At 41.3% G+C, this 12,834-nt stretch overlaps 1 protein-coding gene across 2 annotated transcripts; it reads right to left on the reverse strand.

Annotated features, from left to right (window-relative positions):
- CUNH16orf46 (chromosome unknown C16orf46 homolog) lies at positions 1-8,786 on the reverse strand. Of its 2 annotated transcripts, XM_067540138.1 has the most exons (3): positions 8,649-8,786; positions 7,987-8,217; positions 1-5,127 (listed from the first exon to the last, which is right to left on the reverse strand). In XM_067540138.1, exons 2-3 carry the CDS (start codon positions 8,188-8,190, stop codon positions 4,075-4,077), a joined length of 1,257 nt encoding a protein of 418 aa, XP_067396239.1. In that variant the 5' UTR covers positions 8,191-8,217; positions 8,649-8,786; the 3' UTR covers positions 1-4,074. The 2 variants fall into 2 exon arrangements, with proteins under 2 accessions (XP_067396239.1, XP_067396240.1); XM_067540139.1 differs by lacking the exon at positions 8,649-8,786 and having other exon boundaries at positions 7,987-8,350.
- Positions 8,787-12,834: the final 4,048 nt, after the last annotated feature.

Here is a 12,834-nt window from a genome sequence, read left to right on the forward strand (position 1 = left end):
CAACTCTTAACATCTTAGTGCCAAATTTTGCTGTTTATAAAGATATAAATCAGTAACTGAGCAGTTTTTGGCCTCTACACAGTTGTGATGTTATCCTGAGGTTGGGTTTGCACATTTCTGACCTCCTTATCTTCCCTGCTCAATTCTCTAAACAAAATGAAAGGTGCTAGTCAAATTCTCTTGGTGTAGGAGAGTAATATTTCCTTTTGCCTTTCTGGTCCATTTACTTTGCTATTGTTTGGTGTTTTCAAATATTTGTATTCATTAGTGTTACTTGTAGTTTATCAAAGCTGCCATTAAAATGCCTGATAAATTTATGAAATCCAAATTAAATCTAAAAGAATGGGAGTGTGTGTGAATTAAAACTAATTATCACAAATCCAATCAGTACTCTTACTGAAAGCGAAATACATAGGATAAGAAAAAATCAAGGTGTTTTAAAAAATGAATTTACAGATTTTTAAAGTAATTCTTTATCTAATACCCATAAAACGTAGATGTTGCAGAAACAAGGCTCAGAACTTTCAACTGTAATCACAACCTTTTCGTATCATCTGTCAAGTTATTTACTATCAGTAGTGTTGTCATCCAGTGAATGCAAGTTTATTTTAATTACTATACTGAACATGGATGTTTTGACTTTCTCTCTCCTTCTAGTAAGTCATTTTTCTATTTTCTTTTTGAAGTACCAATGTTTTCAGTGTTCTAGTAGACTCCCCTCCCCCTTTTCCGGCCATGAAAATGTCTAATTTCCCACATGCCTATATGTTTAAATAGCATTATCTAGTGAAAAGTGAACACAGGTACTGTCTGAAGACTGGAAAGCAGATGTTTGGACTGATTGTCCTTCTATACATGTTTTGGTTATTTGCGAAGGATCTCCTTTGGTTTTAATGGTTTTCAAATGTTTCTCTTACAGCATATTTTTAAAAGTAAATACAATGTTGGGGACTAGGAGAAGACATCAGCAACCTACTTGTAGAGTTTATTCAAATAAAGATCCCTGCTCATATAAATGTGTTTATTTCTACAGAAAAGGATATCTTACATTTAAATAGTGTTATGGTATAAATCAGTAGAGAGTTTACTACTACTGTTACTACTACTTTTAATTAAAACCATAGGAATAAGGCAAAATGCATCTATTGTCCTTCTAGTTAGGGTATTTCTACTTAAAAGCATCAGACAAGTGCAGATACAGAACAAAAGGGCATATTTTGAAAAGGATTTAGGTAGACTATTATAAAATGGATGTTGGGAAGAGAAAAAAAACTGACGTACTGAATGATGTCTCTATTCTGACAGATTATCAACTGTAGTACTATGATCAAATTGCATAGTTAAAACAGACCTCCTAACTTTCTACTGCATTGATTCTTGTAAACAAAATACACTAGATCTTTCCTAAAAATTAATGAGTTAACCATGGTGGAGCTCAGCTATTCACTCAAGCCGGTTAGTGACTGAGATTTTCAAAAATGTCCAGGAAAATAAAATGAATGGAAAACGTGTCCAAATCCCCCCCACTCTGCCTTGACAATCTGATATTTTCTCTACAAAACAGTATGAGTGAAAACGGTTCGGACTATTTACAGCCAGTTCTGTTGTTAAATAATAACCTCATATTCCCATTCCTGTTTTAATAGCATGAGAGCACCAAGTGGAAAAAACTATCTTGCTAGAGTATTTGTGAACTCTATTATGCCATATGTACTATAAAATCCATTACTTCACAGAATGGAATTCATTTTCACTATCCTGCCTGGACTTTTATTTAAAGGTGTTTTTCTTGTGGTAGCTCACATACGTCCACAACTCCTACCAGTCAACATGCACACCAGCATATCAGCTGTCTTCAAAGCTAGCCACTTTAAAAAGAAGTTTTCTAAATGTTTAAGGAAGGGTGAGGTGAGGGAAGAAGGATTTTATGTTGGAAATACAGGGCCAAATCCTGCAGTCATTATTCAGGCTAAAGCCCCAATGAAATAAAATACCAGGTCCTGTAAGGGATAATGGTTCAGCTATTTTGCCCCACTGCACTCTGCAAAAGCTAAGAGGTTATCAAACTGATGATTCTGTTCCCATTTGAGGATTCCACTACTCTCATCCAAACTCTCAAATAATACTCTTAGAACTATGTATTCTCTAAATTTATCATAAGGTATGGAATTTGTTGTAAAGTTTCAAAAGGGTTTGTTTTCCATAATCACTCTCCAGAAAAAGGAAATAAAACAAAACAAAAAACCCAACAGTAATTCATCTCAAGTTGGAGTTCAGTGCCTAACACCTAAATTTAGTGTGGTAGATGGGTTCCCTCACCCTAACTAGCTAGCCCTTCAGTAGGTGGCACTCTTACTACCACTGTATTGTATTTCAAGTGCTATCTTGCAGCTATTAAAGATCAAACTGAAGGCCTGACCACTTCATAAAAGAACACTGGGGGCATGGGCCTGCCCACATTGCAACATGAGCAAACACTCTGCTTTAATTCCCGCAACAATTTCTATTGGAAAACAACATTATTCACTTCTGCCCTAAACTGTTATGCAACACTGATGGGCGCTAGTGAAAGGCTGCTGCATTTCTCCCCTAGAGGTTATTGCACATCAAGAGTGGGTGATTTCTTCATGTAACTTTTTAAAAGGAAAAAAGGCCTTTCATTACTTAGCCTTTTTTGCCTAGAAGAGCTTACTTTCTCTTTGGTTCTAAAGCAGTGCATACATGAGGGTGAGTAAATGGTTAATATCTAGAAGTCTTTAACTCTGTTATTCTTATAGTACCTTTACTTGCAAAGCCGTTTACAGCCAGAATTAAATGCCCTGTGACTGAGTCTCTGAATCTTAAATCAGCTAGATGATGGGCTTCCTGCTCTGGCATAAGAGTGGAACATGTGATATTTGGGAGTCTTTAACTAGTATTACCTTTCCTGTTACTGTCAAATGCATCAAAAAGGGCGAGAGAATAAATGAGTGGCTAACAGTTGCAGAAAATCTTTGACTACTGCGAAAGGTGCATAATTTTTATTTAAGCTATACTAAATTGTGAATGTAAATTTACCCTATATGTTATGGGGGAAACTGTGACAGCTAATTCATCAAAATGACATGTACATTTAACACACACAACTTGTATCCAAGTCCCTCTGTTTACTAATAGATGAGTCTGGCCTGTGTTAGTCAAACATGAAAAAAAAACAAGCAAGCACACACAAAAACAACTACTAGTACTTAAGGACAAGCACAGTAACTAAACATTCAATGCCGCCATTGTGAAAGAACTGCTGTTCCTGTGGCCACTCGACTAATTCTGCTGCTCTTCCCCCCAGTTCAGCAAAGTATTTAAGCAAATTCTTCAGCTCTGTGAAACTGAACCACCTACTTAAAATAAAGAACATTCTAAAATGGCTTGCTGAACAGGGATGAACTTGAGATTGTGCTAAAGTGCATTATTGGACCAGGTACCTAAATACTACATGACCATAGTTTTAGGTCTTGTCTGTGTGAAAAATTAGACTATGGCAAGCTGGAGTGTGACTCTATCCCATGCTAGCCTGCCTCTGTGGCAGTATGCACCCTGCTGATATGCATTAACAGGTTGTTAGAGTGCTTTGAGCTGAAGAGGTCTAGCTCAAAGCACTCTAATAAACTGTTTACGCATAACAGCAGGGTGCACAGGACTCTTATACCAGAGCAGCCTCATGCAGGGTAGATTCACGCCTCAGTTTGTCAGTCTAATTATTTGTGTAGACAAGACCTAATAGTGAGGACTGCATCTGAATGAGGTGGATGCACTTAGTTTCAGTAGAACCTTGAATTAATGAATATGGGGCAATGGAGAATTATCATGTTTTATACTATAGACAGAGGTAGTTAATCTGTAAACTGAAAATTAAATCTATTTAGAAGTAATGGATAGTATTATAAACTGATACATATAAGTAGCACCTACAGAAATTAACAAATGGCCAGTCTGCTCACAAGGAGCGCAAGAACAATGTATCTTCAATCCTTTTCTCATCAGACAATGAGTTCAAACAAATAGAAAGAAATGACATGAAGTTACAGTATAAAAATGTTAGGTCAGTCTAGAAGACAGTGCAGTTATTGCAGCATGGCTGACCGTTAAGGAAGGGAATAGTCCAGGAAGCAGTTGCATTGCGTGTGTTTTTGACTCATTTCCTTGCTTGGCCTCTGACAGACTTCTGTTTTTAAAATTGTTGATGAAAGGACCCCTGATCCCATCATGTTTTGCACACTGTATTCCTTTTGTATGCAGAAACTCCATGCTAGCAAGATGCCTGTTCTTTCTCAACAAAAGATTATTAGAAATGGTTGCAATTTTTCTATCTGGCCAAAGACCACAGTGCCAGTGTAATTGCTCAGGGCCTCCTTGCAGGAATGATGCTTTTGGAAGCCATGAGACAAAGGATGATGGTTCATGAATTTTTTTCTTCACTGCATCATGAACGATACAATCAGTTTCCTTTTCACCCTTTTGTTCTATTGTTTTAGTACCCTTACTATTGGAAGCAGTCTCAGCTGAAGTAGCACTGGACATTTTCTGGTTTGCCTGGGAGATAACTGCTTTACTCTTCTTTAAAGAAGGATCTCCGCTATCTTTGGGAGTTGCATCTTTCACTGGTGGCAATACCAGCAAAGACTTTACATTTGAAGATTCAGAGCTATCTGGAACAGGCATGGTAGGCTCAGGGGTCTTTACAGCTTTACATTTTAGGGCTTCTGGGTTTTTCATTTTTTCTCGGTGCCATATACTGTATTCCTTTATTGGCAAACTTTTCTTTTCAGCTTGACATGTCTGAATAGAGTGTAACTTGCCATTACAGCTTTCTCTGTCAGTACCATCTGTTGTAGAACAATTGGAGGACTCACTAGAATGGACTGGAACCTCTTTCTTTTCTGAAACGGTATCATCACATGTACTTAATTTGCACTCAGATTTCGACTGATCTCTTGTAATCTTAGTTTCTTGGCTCACACTTTTGTCATTAGTTTGCCTCATATCTAAGCAAAACAGGCAACTGTTGGCAGTTTCACTTGCCCTTGATTTCTTGGCTTGCTTTTGCAACTGAAGGCAGGCGAATGGAGCAGCTTTACCCCAGCCTTGCACCTGGGAACAAAGAAATATGTTAAACCTAAATGCTAGTTGTTTCTTCACAAGAAGAAAAATTAACTATGTACAAATGTAACAGTGATGTTTAACTAATAGCACTCATGATGCTATTCAAGTTGACTATTTGAGACAAATTAACAAGTAGTTTTTTATTCTGAGCCAGGCCCACTTAAAAAGAACTGTAATAGAAGAAGTTTTATATTGAGAGAAAAACCAGTAGACTATATAGATTTTCATGGCTGTTTTAGTTTTATGCGTGCCATGCCATTTTCTACAGTCTTACACTACAAGTTTTAGAGGCGACAGCTAAGACCATGACAAATCCAATTTCCGTTTAATTATATATATATACAATCTTTGAAAGAAAAACATTATCTTGCTCCAAAAGTCTTGGATCTGAGAGGCTATTATAGCTTTCTTTAGTTCCCACTTCTTTACTAAACAGAGTACGGAACAGAACTGGGATATTCCTTTTATGATCCATGTACAAAAAAGAAAATGCATTTCTAAGTGCCATTTCAATCAAAGCAACATATATTCCACTAATGACAGCTAGACTAGGCGTAGATTTTACTTAGCTTTTGATTCACTAGTATTAATCTCTTGCAGGCTTCCAGCTGAGAGGAGAAAACCACATCACCTGCTGCTGACTGCTTAAAATTAAGAGCTCAGAAACTGAAATACCATTTGACACGATCCCTCTACAGAACTCTACACTAGCCGCCTGCCTCTGCAGAATTAAATGTGAAAAATTAAGGCAGACGCTTACCAAATATAGAAGTAGTAACCATAAACTAGAGGTGGAAACAGGACACAAAGCACAAGAAGAGAAGAAGAGAAAAGCTTCAATTTGCTTCTCAGTCCAAACTACAAGGAAAGGAAAAGACTTTACTCATATTATGAGAAAACCTTTACATTAAAAGGCAGTGAGTGGAAAGGGACATGAATTTGAGTGAGACCTGATCTAGGAGTCCTGCAAAAACAATGGAGGCTCAAAAAAGAGGCAGTATCTGGGAATACCCAGATGTATGGTAACCCTACCCTAGAATGGCAAGATCTGAACCCATTGTATGCACAATCATTCTGAAAATTCATAATCTTAAAACTAAAGAAAATCAGAAGACTCCAAAGCCATTTTCCTTCTGTGATACAAGTAAACTGTCCCCACAGCTGAACTATTTGTTACTACTCTGATATAATGGATAATGTATACAAAATTCTTAAGGCAACCAAACCACTACAATCCTACTTGCCTTTTCTTCAAGAGTCTCATCTGTCTTGTAGCTAAAAAGGTGAGAAGCAGCTTTAGGATTACTTCAAACAAATGTGAGTACCATTTATACGAGCCCCTATTAATACTCCTTCAATTCAACTTCATTGCTGCTGCAGGAGAGGAACTTATTTGAAGTTAGTGAGGTTTTCAGGTATTCCATATGTCTATGCTAAAAGACAAGGACTGACATAAAAATGGCAATTGTATGTCTACTTTACAAAGGTTGAAGAAACTAGATGAAGATGATCAATCCTTTATACTAAACCAAAAATAAACAAGGCAAGTACCTGATTTCCCCAAAGTCTGTCTTATTTTTAATTGGTTCAAAGGATCATTTACAACTTGGTTTATCATCTATAGATTAACTAAAGATTAGGTTTATTTTGTTTTTCACATGTAATGATCTTGCTTCTTCATTCTTCCACAAATGCTATATGAGGAACAGAATACTTCATTTTCTCCTTGTTTTTCTGCACTTAGAGCAAAGCATTTTATCCTAAACCATAATTAAAAGCTGATGTTTTTCCCCCATAAGCAGTATCTTGTTCATTAATTAACACAGTGAAGTTTTTTGATTTGTGCAGAGGTTACAGCTGTTGGTACTTTCTGTATATTTCTTTTCATGCTGACAGACAAATCTGCAACTGTAACAAACTAGACCTCTACTATTAGTTTAAGGTCTGGTCTACACTGGCAGTGGAGGTCGACATAACGCCACTTAGGTCGACCCCCTAAAGTATGCATCTCCACTGGCATGTGAGTTCCATTGATACAAAGTACGGTAAAAGTCGACCTAATAAAACCACCTCTGCAAGTGGCGTAGTGCTGAATTTGAATTCCGTGGGTTGATTTTGTGTCAGTGTAGACAGAGTGCAACGTAAATCAACACCATTGACCTTCCCGAGAGTGCCCCGTTCTCACCGCTCTGGACATTCATGCTCTGCTGTAATGTGGCCACATAAACAGGAAATGGCTCCTCCTCATAAGCCCTGGGGAAATTTTGAATTTCCATTTCTGGTTTAGACAGGGGCGAGAGAGCTTTGTAGCTGAACTGATCATGGTGACAGCACGGCCCAAATGTGCTCCAGTTTGGGGTCAACCAGAGGTCTTGGATCTAATTGGTCTGTGGGGCGAAGAGTCTGTTCTGGCTCAGCTCTGAGCCAGCAAAAGAAAGTTAGATATATATGAGAAGATATCTCACAGGATGTTGGAGAAGGGGCACAACAGGGATGCACAGCAGTGCCACATTAAGATCAAAGAGGTGAGGCAGCCTTATCAGACAACTAGGGAAGCTAACAGCCATTCTGGCTTTTTGCCCAAAACGTGCCACTTTTACGAGGAGTATTAATATCTTGTTTAAAACAATCAAGTGTTGATGTGTCATAATTATCCCCCACTCTCAAATTAGACTCTGATTTGGAGGCTTTAAGGAATCCCAAGCAGTTTCTGTTGACTTTTTAAACTACATTGTCTCAAAACACATCATTTTTTTGAAATAGCCATAGTTAGGAAATGTTCCAAAACTGCACGTGAGACTTTTTCCAGCTATTAAGTCGTTTGTCAAGATTTAAAATGTAACTTACAGCTTCCTCCCATCCTGTTCTAATGACATATTCCAAGGACCTTTCATCTTGTTCAAATACATTCTTGCTGATGTTAAGAAGAGTATAAACTTGATTCCTCTCTCTCCGCTCGTTGGGGTAGATGCATTGCCACTTGCTCTCTTCTGCGTTCTTATTCCTAATGTTCTTTTCTAAATCGAGTTCACTCTTCTTGGAGGAGTTCATCGTGCCCCAAGCTTACACCCTTTACAGCTGCAAGAAGATCCGGGTTTTAAATAAGCTACCTGGCAATTATGGTTCCGATATCTTACTGTTAACGCAGTGGGTTCAGGGCTGCTGCTGCAATACTGAGCTCCCTGAAAACCCAACCCCAAAAGATTTAAAAACCAACAACTACACAACCAGAACTGGGTCTCTCATGCCCCCTCAGCCCCCCAACTTTCTCCAGCAGGAGCCCCCTCGTCTCCCCTCTCCCCTGCGTCCTCGCACTCCCTCCCCAGGATCCCCCTTGCCCCCCACCCCATTCCTAACCTTCCCCTGCTCCCCCCTGCCAGGATCCCCCCTCATTCCCCCCTTCCCAGCCTATCCCCTGCCCCCCCCGCACTTCCCCCCCAGGACTCCCCTCATTCCCAGCCTTTCTCTTTGCCCCCCCGGATCCTCCTGTGCTGCCGCCTCCCTCCCACCTTTGGGTCCCTGGACGCCCGGAGCGGCGGGGGCGCGGGGAGATGGAGGCGCACACAGGCCGCTGCGCTGCTGCTCTTCGCAGCCCCCTGCCTAGCCCCAAGCCGTTACCCGGGGCGACGGGGCTGGCTGAGGGGGCAGGGCGGGCGAACGGCAATGAGCGCATGAGCACTGGGGTGCGAGGTGCGACACAAACAGCCCGCAGCCGGGGGGGGAGGGGCTATGGGGGGTGTGACGAGAGAGTGGGTGGGGGGGGGCTTCAGCGAGCCTGAGGGGCGGCTGGGGCAGGAGATGAAGCAGGAGAACGGGGGGAGACACTGTGGGGAGGAGGAGGAGGAGGAGGAGGGGGTGGGAGTGGATGGCAGGGAGGGGGGCAGGGCTGAAGCAGGAGAACAGGGGGGAGACAGTGGGAGGAGAAGGAGGGGGCTGGTTGAGGTCAGGGCTGAGGGAGGGGGCAGGGCTGGGGGTGCAGGGGACCAAAGGATGAAGCAGGAGAACAGGGGGGAGACAGTGGGGGGAGGGGGAGGAGAAGGAGGGGGCTAGACTGGAGGGCAGGGCTGAGGGGGAGGCTTGGAATTAGCCAGGCCTGCCTGAGCTTTCCCTACCATTGTAGAAAGGGCCAAAAGGGCCCAGCTGAGAGATGACTGGGTGGCCTTTCAAAGCCAGGGGTGCACCAGCAGCAGCCCCCCCACCCCCCAGGCTCCAGGTCCCAGCCCTGGTCCATCCCACTGGCCATGGTTCCTAGTCTCTCCTGCAGGATGGGCAGCTGCACTGACATCCCCGGGCTGACTCAGGCTGTGACCAGGCTATGTACACACCACAGTTTACGTCTAAGTTATGTCGCTCACAGGTGTGAATAAGCCACCTCCTGAGCGATGTAAGTTACACCAACCTAAGCGCCGGTGTGGACAGCGCTACGTAGGTGGGACAGCTTCTCCCGCCGACCTAGCTACCCCGCTCATGGGCTGGAGTAATTGATGGGAGAGCTTTCTGCTGTTGGCTTAGAGCATGTACTAGTAGCGCTACAGCAGCGCCACTGTAAGCTCTGTAATGTAGCTATAGCCTATGTGGGTGAAGATTTCAGCAAATCAAGATGCCATGTAAGTGCTGCATTGAAATACACCCAGAAAAATGCAAAACCCCACATTTCGGGAGACGGAAGGATACTCTGAAAACTTGGAATGACTGGTCAGGAAGGAAGTCTCTCCTTCCCAACAAGCAAGACTTGGCAGACTGCTGCCAAGGACTCCTTGTGGGATCAACTTTTTTGCTGAGCCGCTCTCCCCAATCCCATTACTTCATTGTGGACACTTGGGCCTCCCACCTCTGAAGAGCTGGATTCAAGTTCAACCATAGGGCACAAGTGAAAAAGCATTTGGTGGTCTCATCCTTGTCCTTAGCAAATATTTGCAGCTGTAATTGGCCTACACAAAAGATCATAGCCTTTACTTCTCCTCTGTCATTCATACAGCTAGCAGAAAATTTCAAGTGGTGCCTCTTTGGCTAGAAAAGAGATGGAATACTGGGTGCAGAAGAGTTTATGGCAGTTCAGATTTAGTCATCTAAGAGAGGCATTGGAACTGGGCAATTGTGAGCAGCTGGGTAGGACTGAGTAGTCAGAATCTGGCATCTGGTTTAAAATAGTAGGAGAATGACCGGTGTGAATGGATACTGATCTGAACGATCAGGTGGGGCAGTTGGGAATGGGAAATCAAGAATGGCAGTTGAGTGGAGATGTTGGAATTGGAAATTTGGGAATGGCAGTTGGAACTGGGCAGTTTGAGAGAAGGACAAAACAAGATCGTGTTGATAACTCTTAAGGAGAAGAGTGCCAGGGAACAATGAGGGAGAAACGGTTAATAGAAAACCAGAGTAATTGGGGGGGAAACAGCTCCAGCCAAGAAAACATGAGGAAAAGACAGCAGAAGAAAAGAACAGAGGACAAAAATGAGAAGAGAAAGAGACTGAGAAATTAATCTGAAAAGGTAAGTGATCTCCTGCACTTTGTTGTACTACACTGAAGTTTTGAATTGCTGTCTGCCCTGTCTTGTTAAAATATGAAAGTGAAAACTGTACTTGATTTCAAAATGAATGTATTTTTATTTCTAAGATAATTAATTTGTTCTAATGAGGCCATTCAGGGCTGCTACATCATGTGGATGTTTGAGAATATGGCTTGGAGTTTCTGAGTCAGAGGCACTTTTACCAGAAGATGTGATTTTGGGACACCCATCTTTGGGTACAAAATCATCACACTGTGATGGTCACACTGTGATGGTCAGCCTCAGTTCAAGGGATGCCCTGGACTGTTATACCAGAGATGGGTTTGGGAAATCTGTACAGCAGCTAACCTTAGTAAGGGACTGCACCCTGCAAACTCTTGCTCATATAAGTTAGTCCTTACTCAAGCAAACAGTCCTTTTGAAATCAGTGGAACTGCTTGCATAAAGATTTACAAAATCAGGCTCTGTATGATATTTTTCCAAAATGAATACCATCAGTTTTTACTCCTTTCCCCATTGAACTTGCTTGTCAAGTCTTTTATAATTTTTGTTTCTCTCCTCTGAATTCTTAGGCCAGCCGCTTAACAGCAACATAGAGGGTTAATGCTTAACTAGTGAAATTGTGCATGGAGTAGTAAGCAAAACGGTGTGGTAGATTCACAATGACATGAGCTCAGCTTAACTCTAATGAGAAAAGACAATTATAAAGTCCTTGATTTATTTGGAGGCTGATTTTTAAAAAATCTGCCACATCGTTGTTTAGAGGACAATAGCACTAGGAAAAACTATTCACTAGTCTACATTTGCGGTCACATGTCTTCACTGGAGCATGATGATTCATGCAACTTTCATCTTCTTATAGATAGGGCTGCATAACCTGGTAAGATCTTAGGCAGTTCTACTATTTAACTGTGCTCTGGTGCTTCTCTGAGATAATATCATAAAACCTGAGCTAATCTTCCAGATGAAATAGTCTTGTGAGATTTTTAAAAGGCTGCTAACACACAAACAGTACAAATATATCATTGCAAATCTACAATTTATTAATGTAAATATCAATATTAGACCATATAAAATGAGAGACAATGATCAATTTATAAAAGTCTTTGACCAAACTCTAATCTTTTATACCCATGTAATCCCATTGACTTCACTAGGGTTGCACAGATGTAACTAAGAACAGAATCTAACCTCTTGGTTTCACATATTGAGAGCCATAACTGTAACTCAAAATCTGATATAATCACAATGTACTTTACATCTGTAGCGGGGATGGGATATAACATCTCAGAGCTGTAGCTAATTTGCACATTAATCCAATTTATCTTCCTACAATTCTGATTTCAAAAATTAAACCTATTCTACATATTGAAAATAGGCACCCCATGCGGCAGTGACCACTTCAGTTATGCCCCAGCATGTGGTTGTTGTTCAGACACCCATTTTTCACCCATTATGGCTTCAGCCTGCAGCCACCCCCCATTCCTTAGCCCTGACACCTCATGCCTCCTGCAGTGCCTGGAATCAAAGAGAGTGAAGAACATAATGGAAGAATACAACCAGATCATTACTTCCAGATATCTGGATATGCCTTACATTATGTGTAAAGATAAAGGCAGAAACTTAAATGTATAACAGTAAAATAGGACAAAAATACCTCATAATACCATATAATGTAAGACTTATCCAGAGATCTGGAGGTGAACAGATAAGCTGAAGAAATAAAGCCAGGAATAAACTGAAGTGATGAGCACTATTTAATAAGGAAATTTGTTCTGCATGAAAAGTCTTTTGTCCCAAAGATTTCTTAATCAGGACCTCAGTTAAATAAAGCAGAGACAATATTTTGTGTTCTTCTTCGAGCGATTGCTCATGTCCATTCCACTATAGGTGAGTGCACGTCACCATGCATGGTTCCCGGAACTTTTTTCCCCTTAGCAGATCCCGTAGGGCCGGCTCTGGTGCCCCCTGGAGTCCCACACACATGCCACAGTATATGAGGCACTACCGGCCCTACGCCCCCTCAGTTCCTTCTTTCCACCCGTGACGGTTGCTGGAACTAGCCTTGCTCTCTGCGAGTTCTACTCCCCTTCTTTGAACTGTTTGTTATTCCAAGTAGTTTAGTTAGCTTTAAGTAGTTGTTAACTGTAGTTAAATGTTGTTAAGTGTACTTAGATAAGTAAGT

This window comes from Emydura macquarii, unplaced genomic scaffold, assembly GCF_026122565.2.
Source record: "Emydura macquarii macquarii isolate MOO-44397 ecotype Brisbane River unplaced genomic scaffold, CSIRO-AGI_Emac_v2 contig_561, whole genome shotgun sequence".
Taxonomy (NCBI): Eukaryota; Metazoa; Chordata; order Testudines; family Chelidae; genus Emydura; species Emydura macquarii.

What these genes read in the sequence shown, in the direction of transcription:
- CUNH16orf46 (XM_067540138.1), bottom strand. Translation starts at nt 8,190, where the DNA reads ATGAACTCCTCCAAGAAGAGTGAACTCGATTTAGAAAAGAACATTAGG. An exon ending in GAACAGGATGGGAGGAAGCT is followed by an intron (nt 5,128 to 7,986) that starts GTAAGTTACATT and finishes CTTTGTTCCCAG; the next exon opens with GTGCAAGGCTGGGGTAAAGC.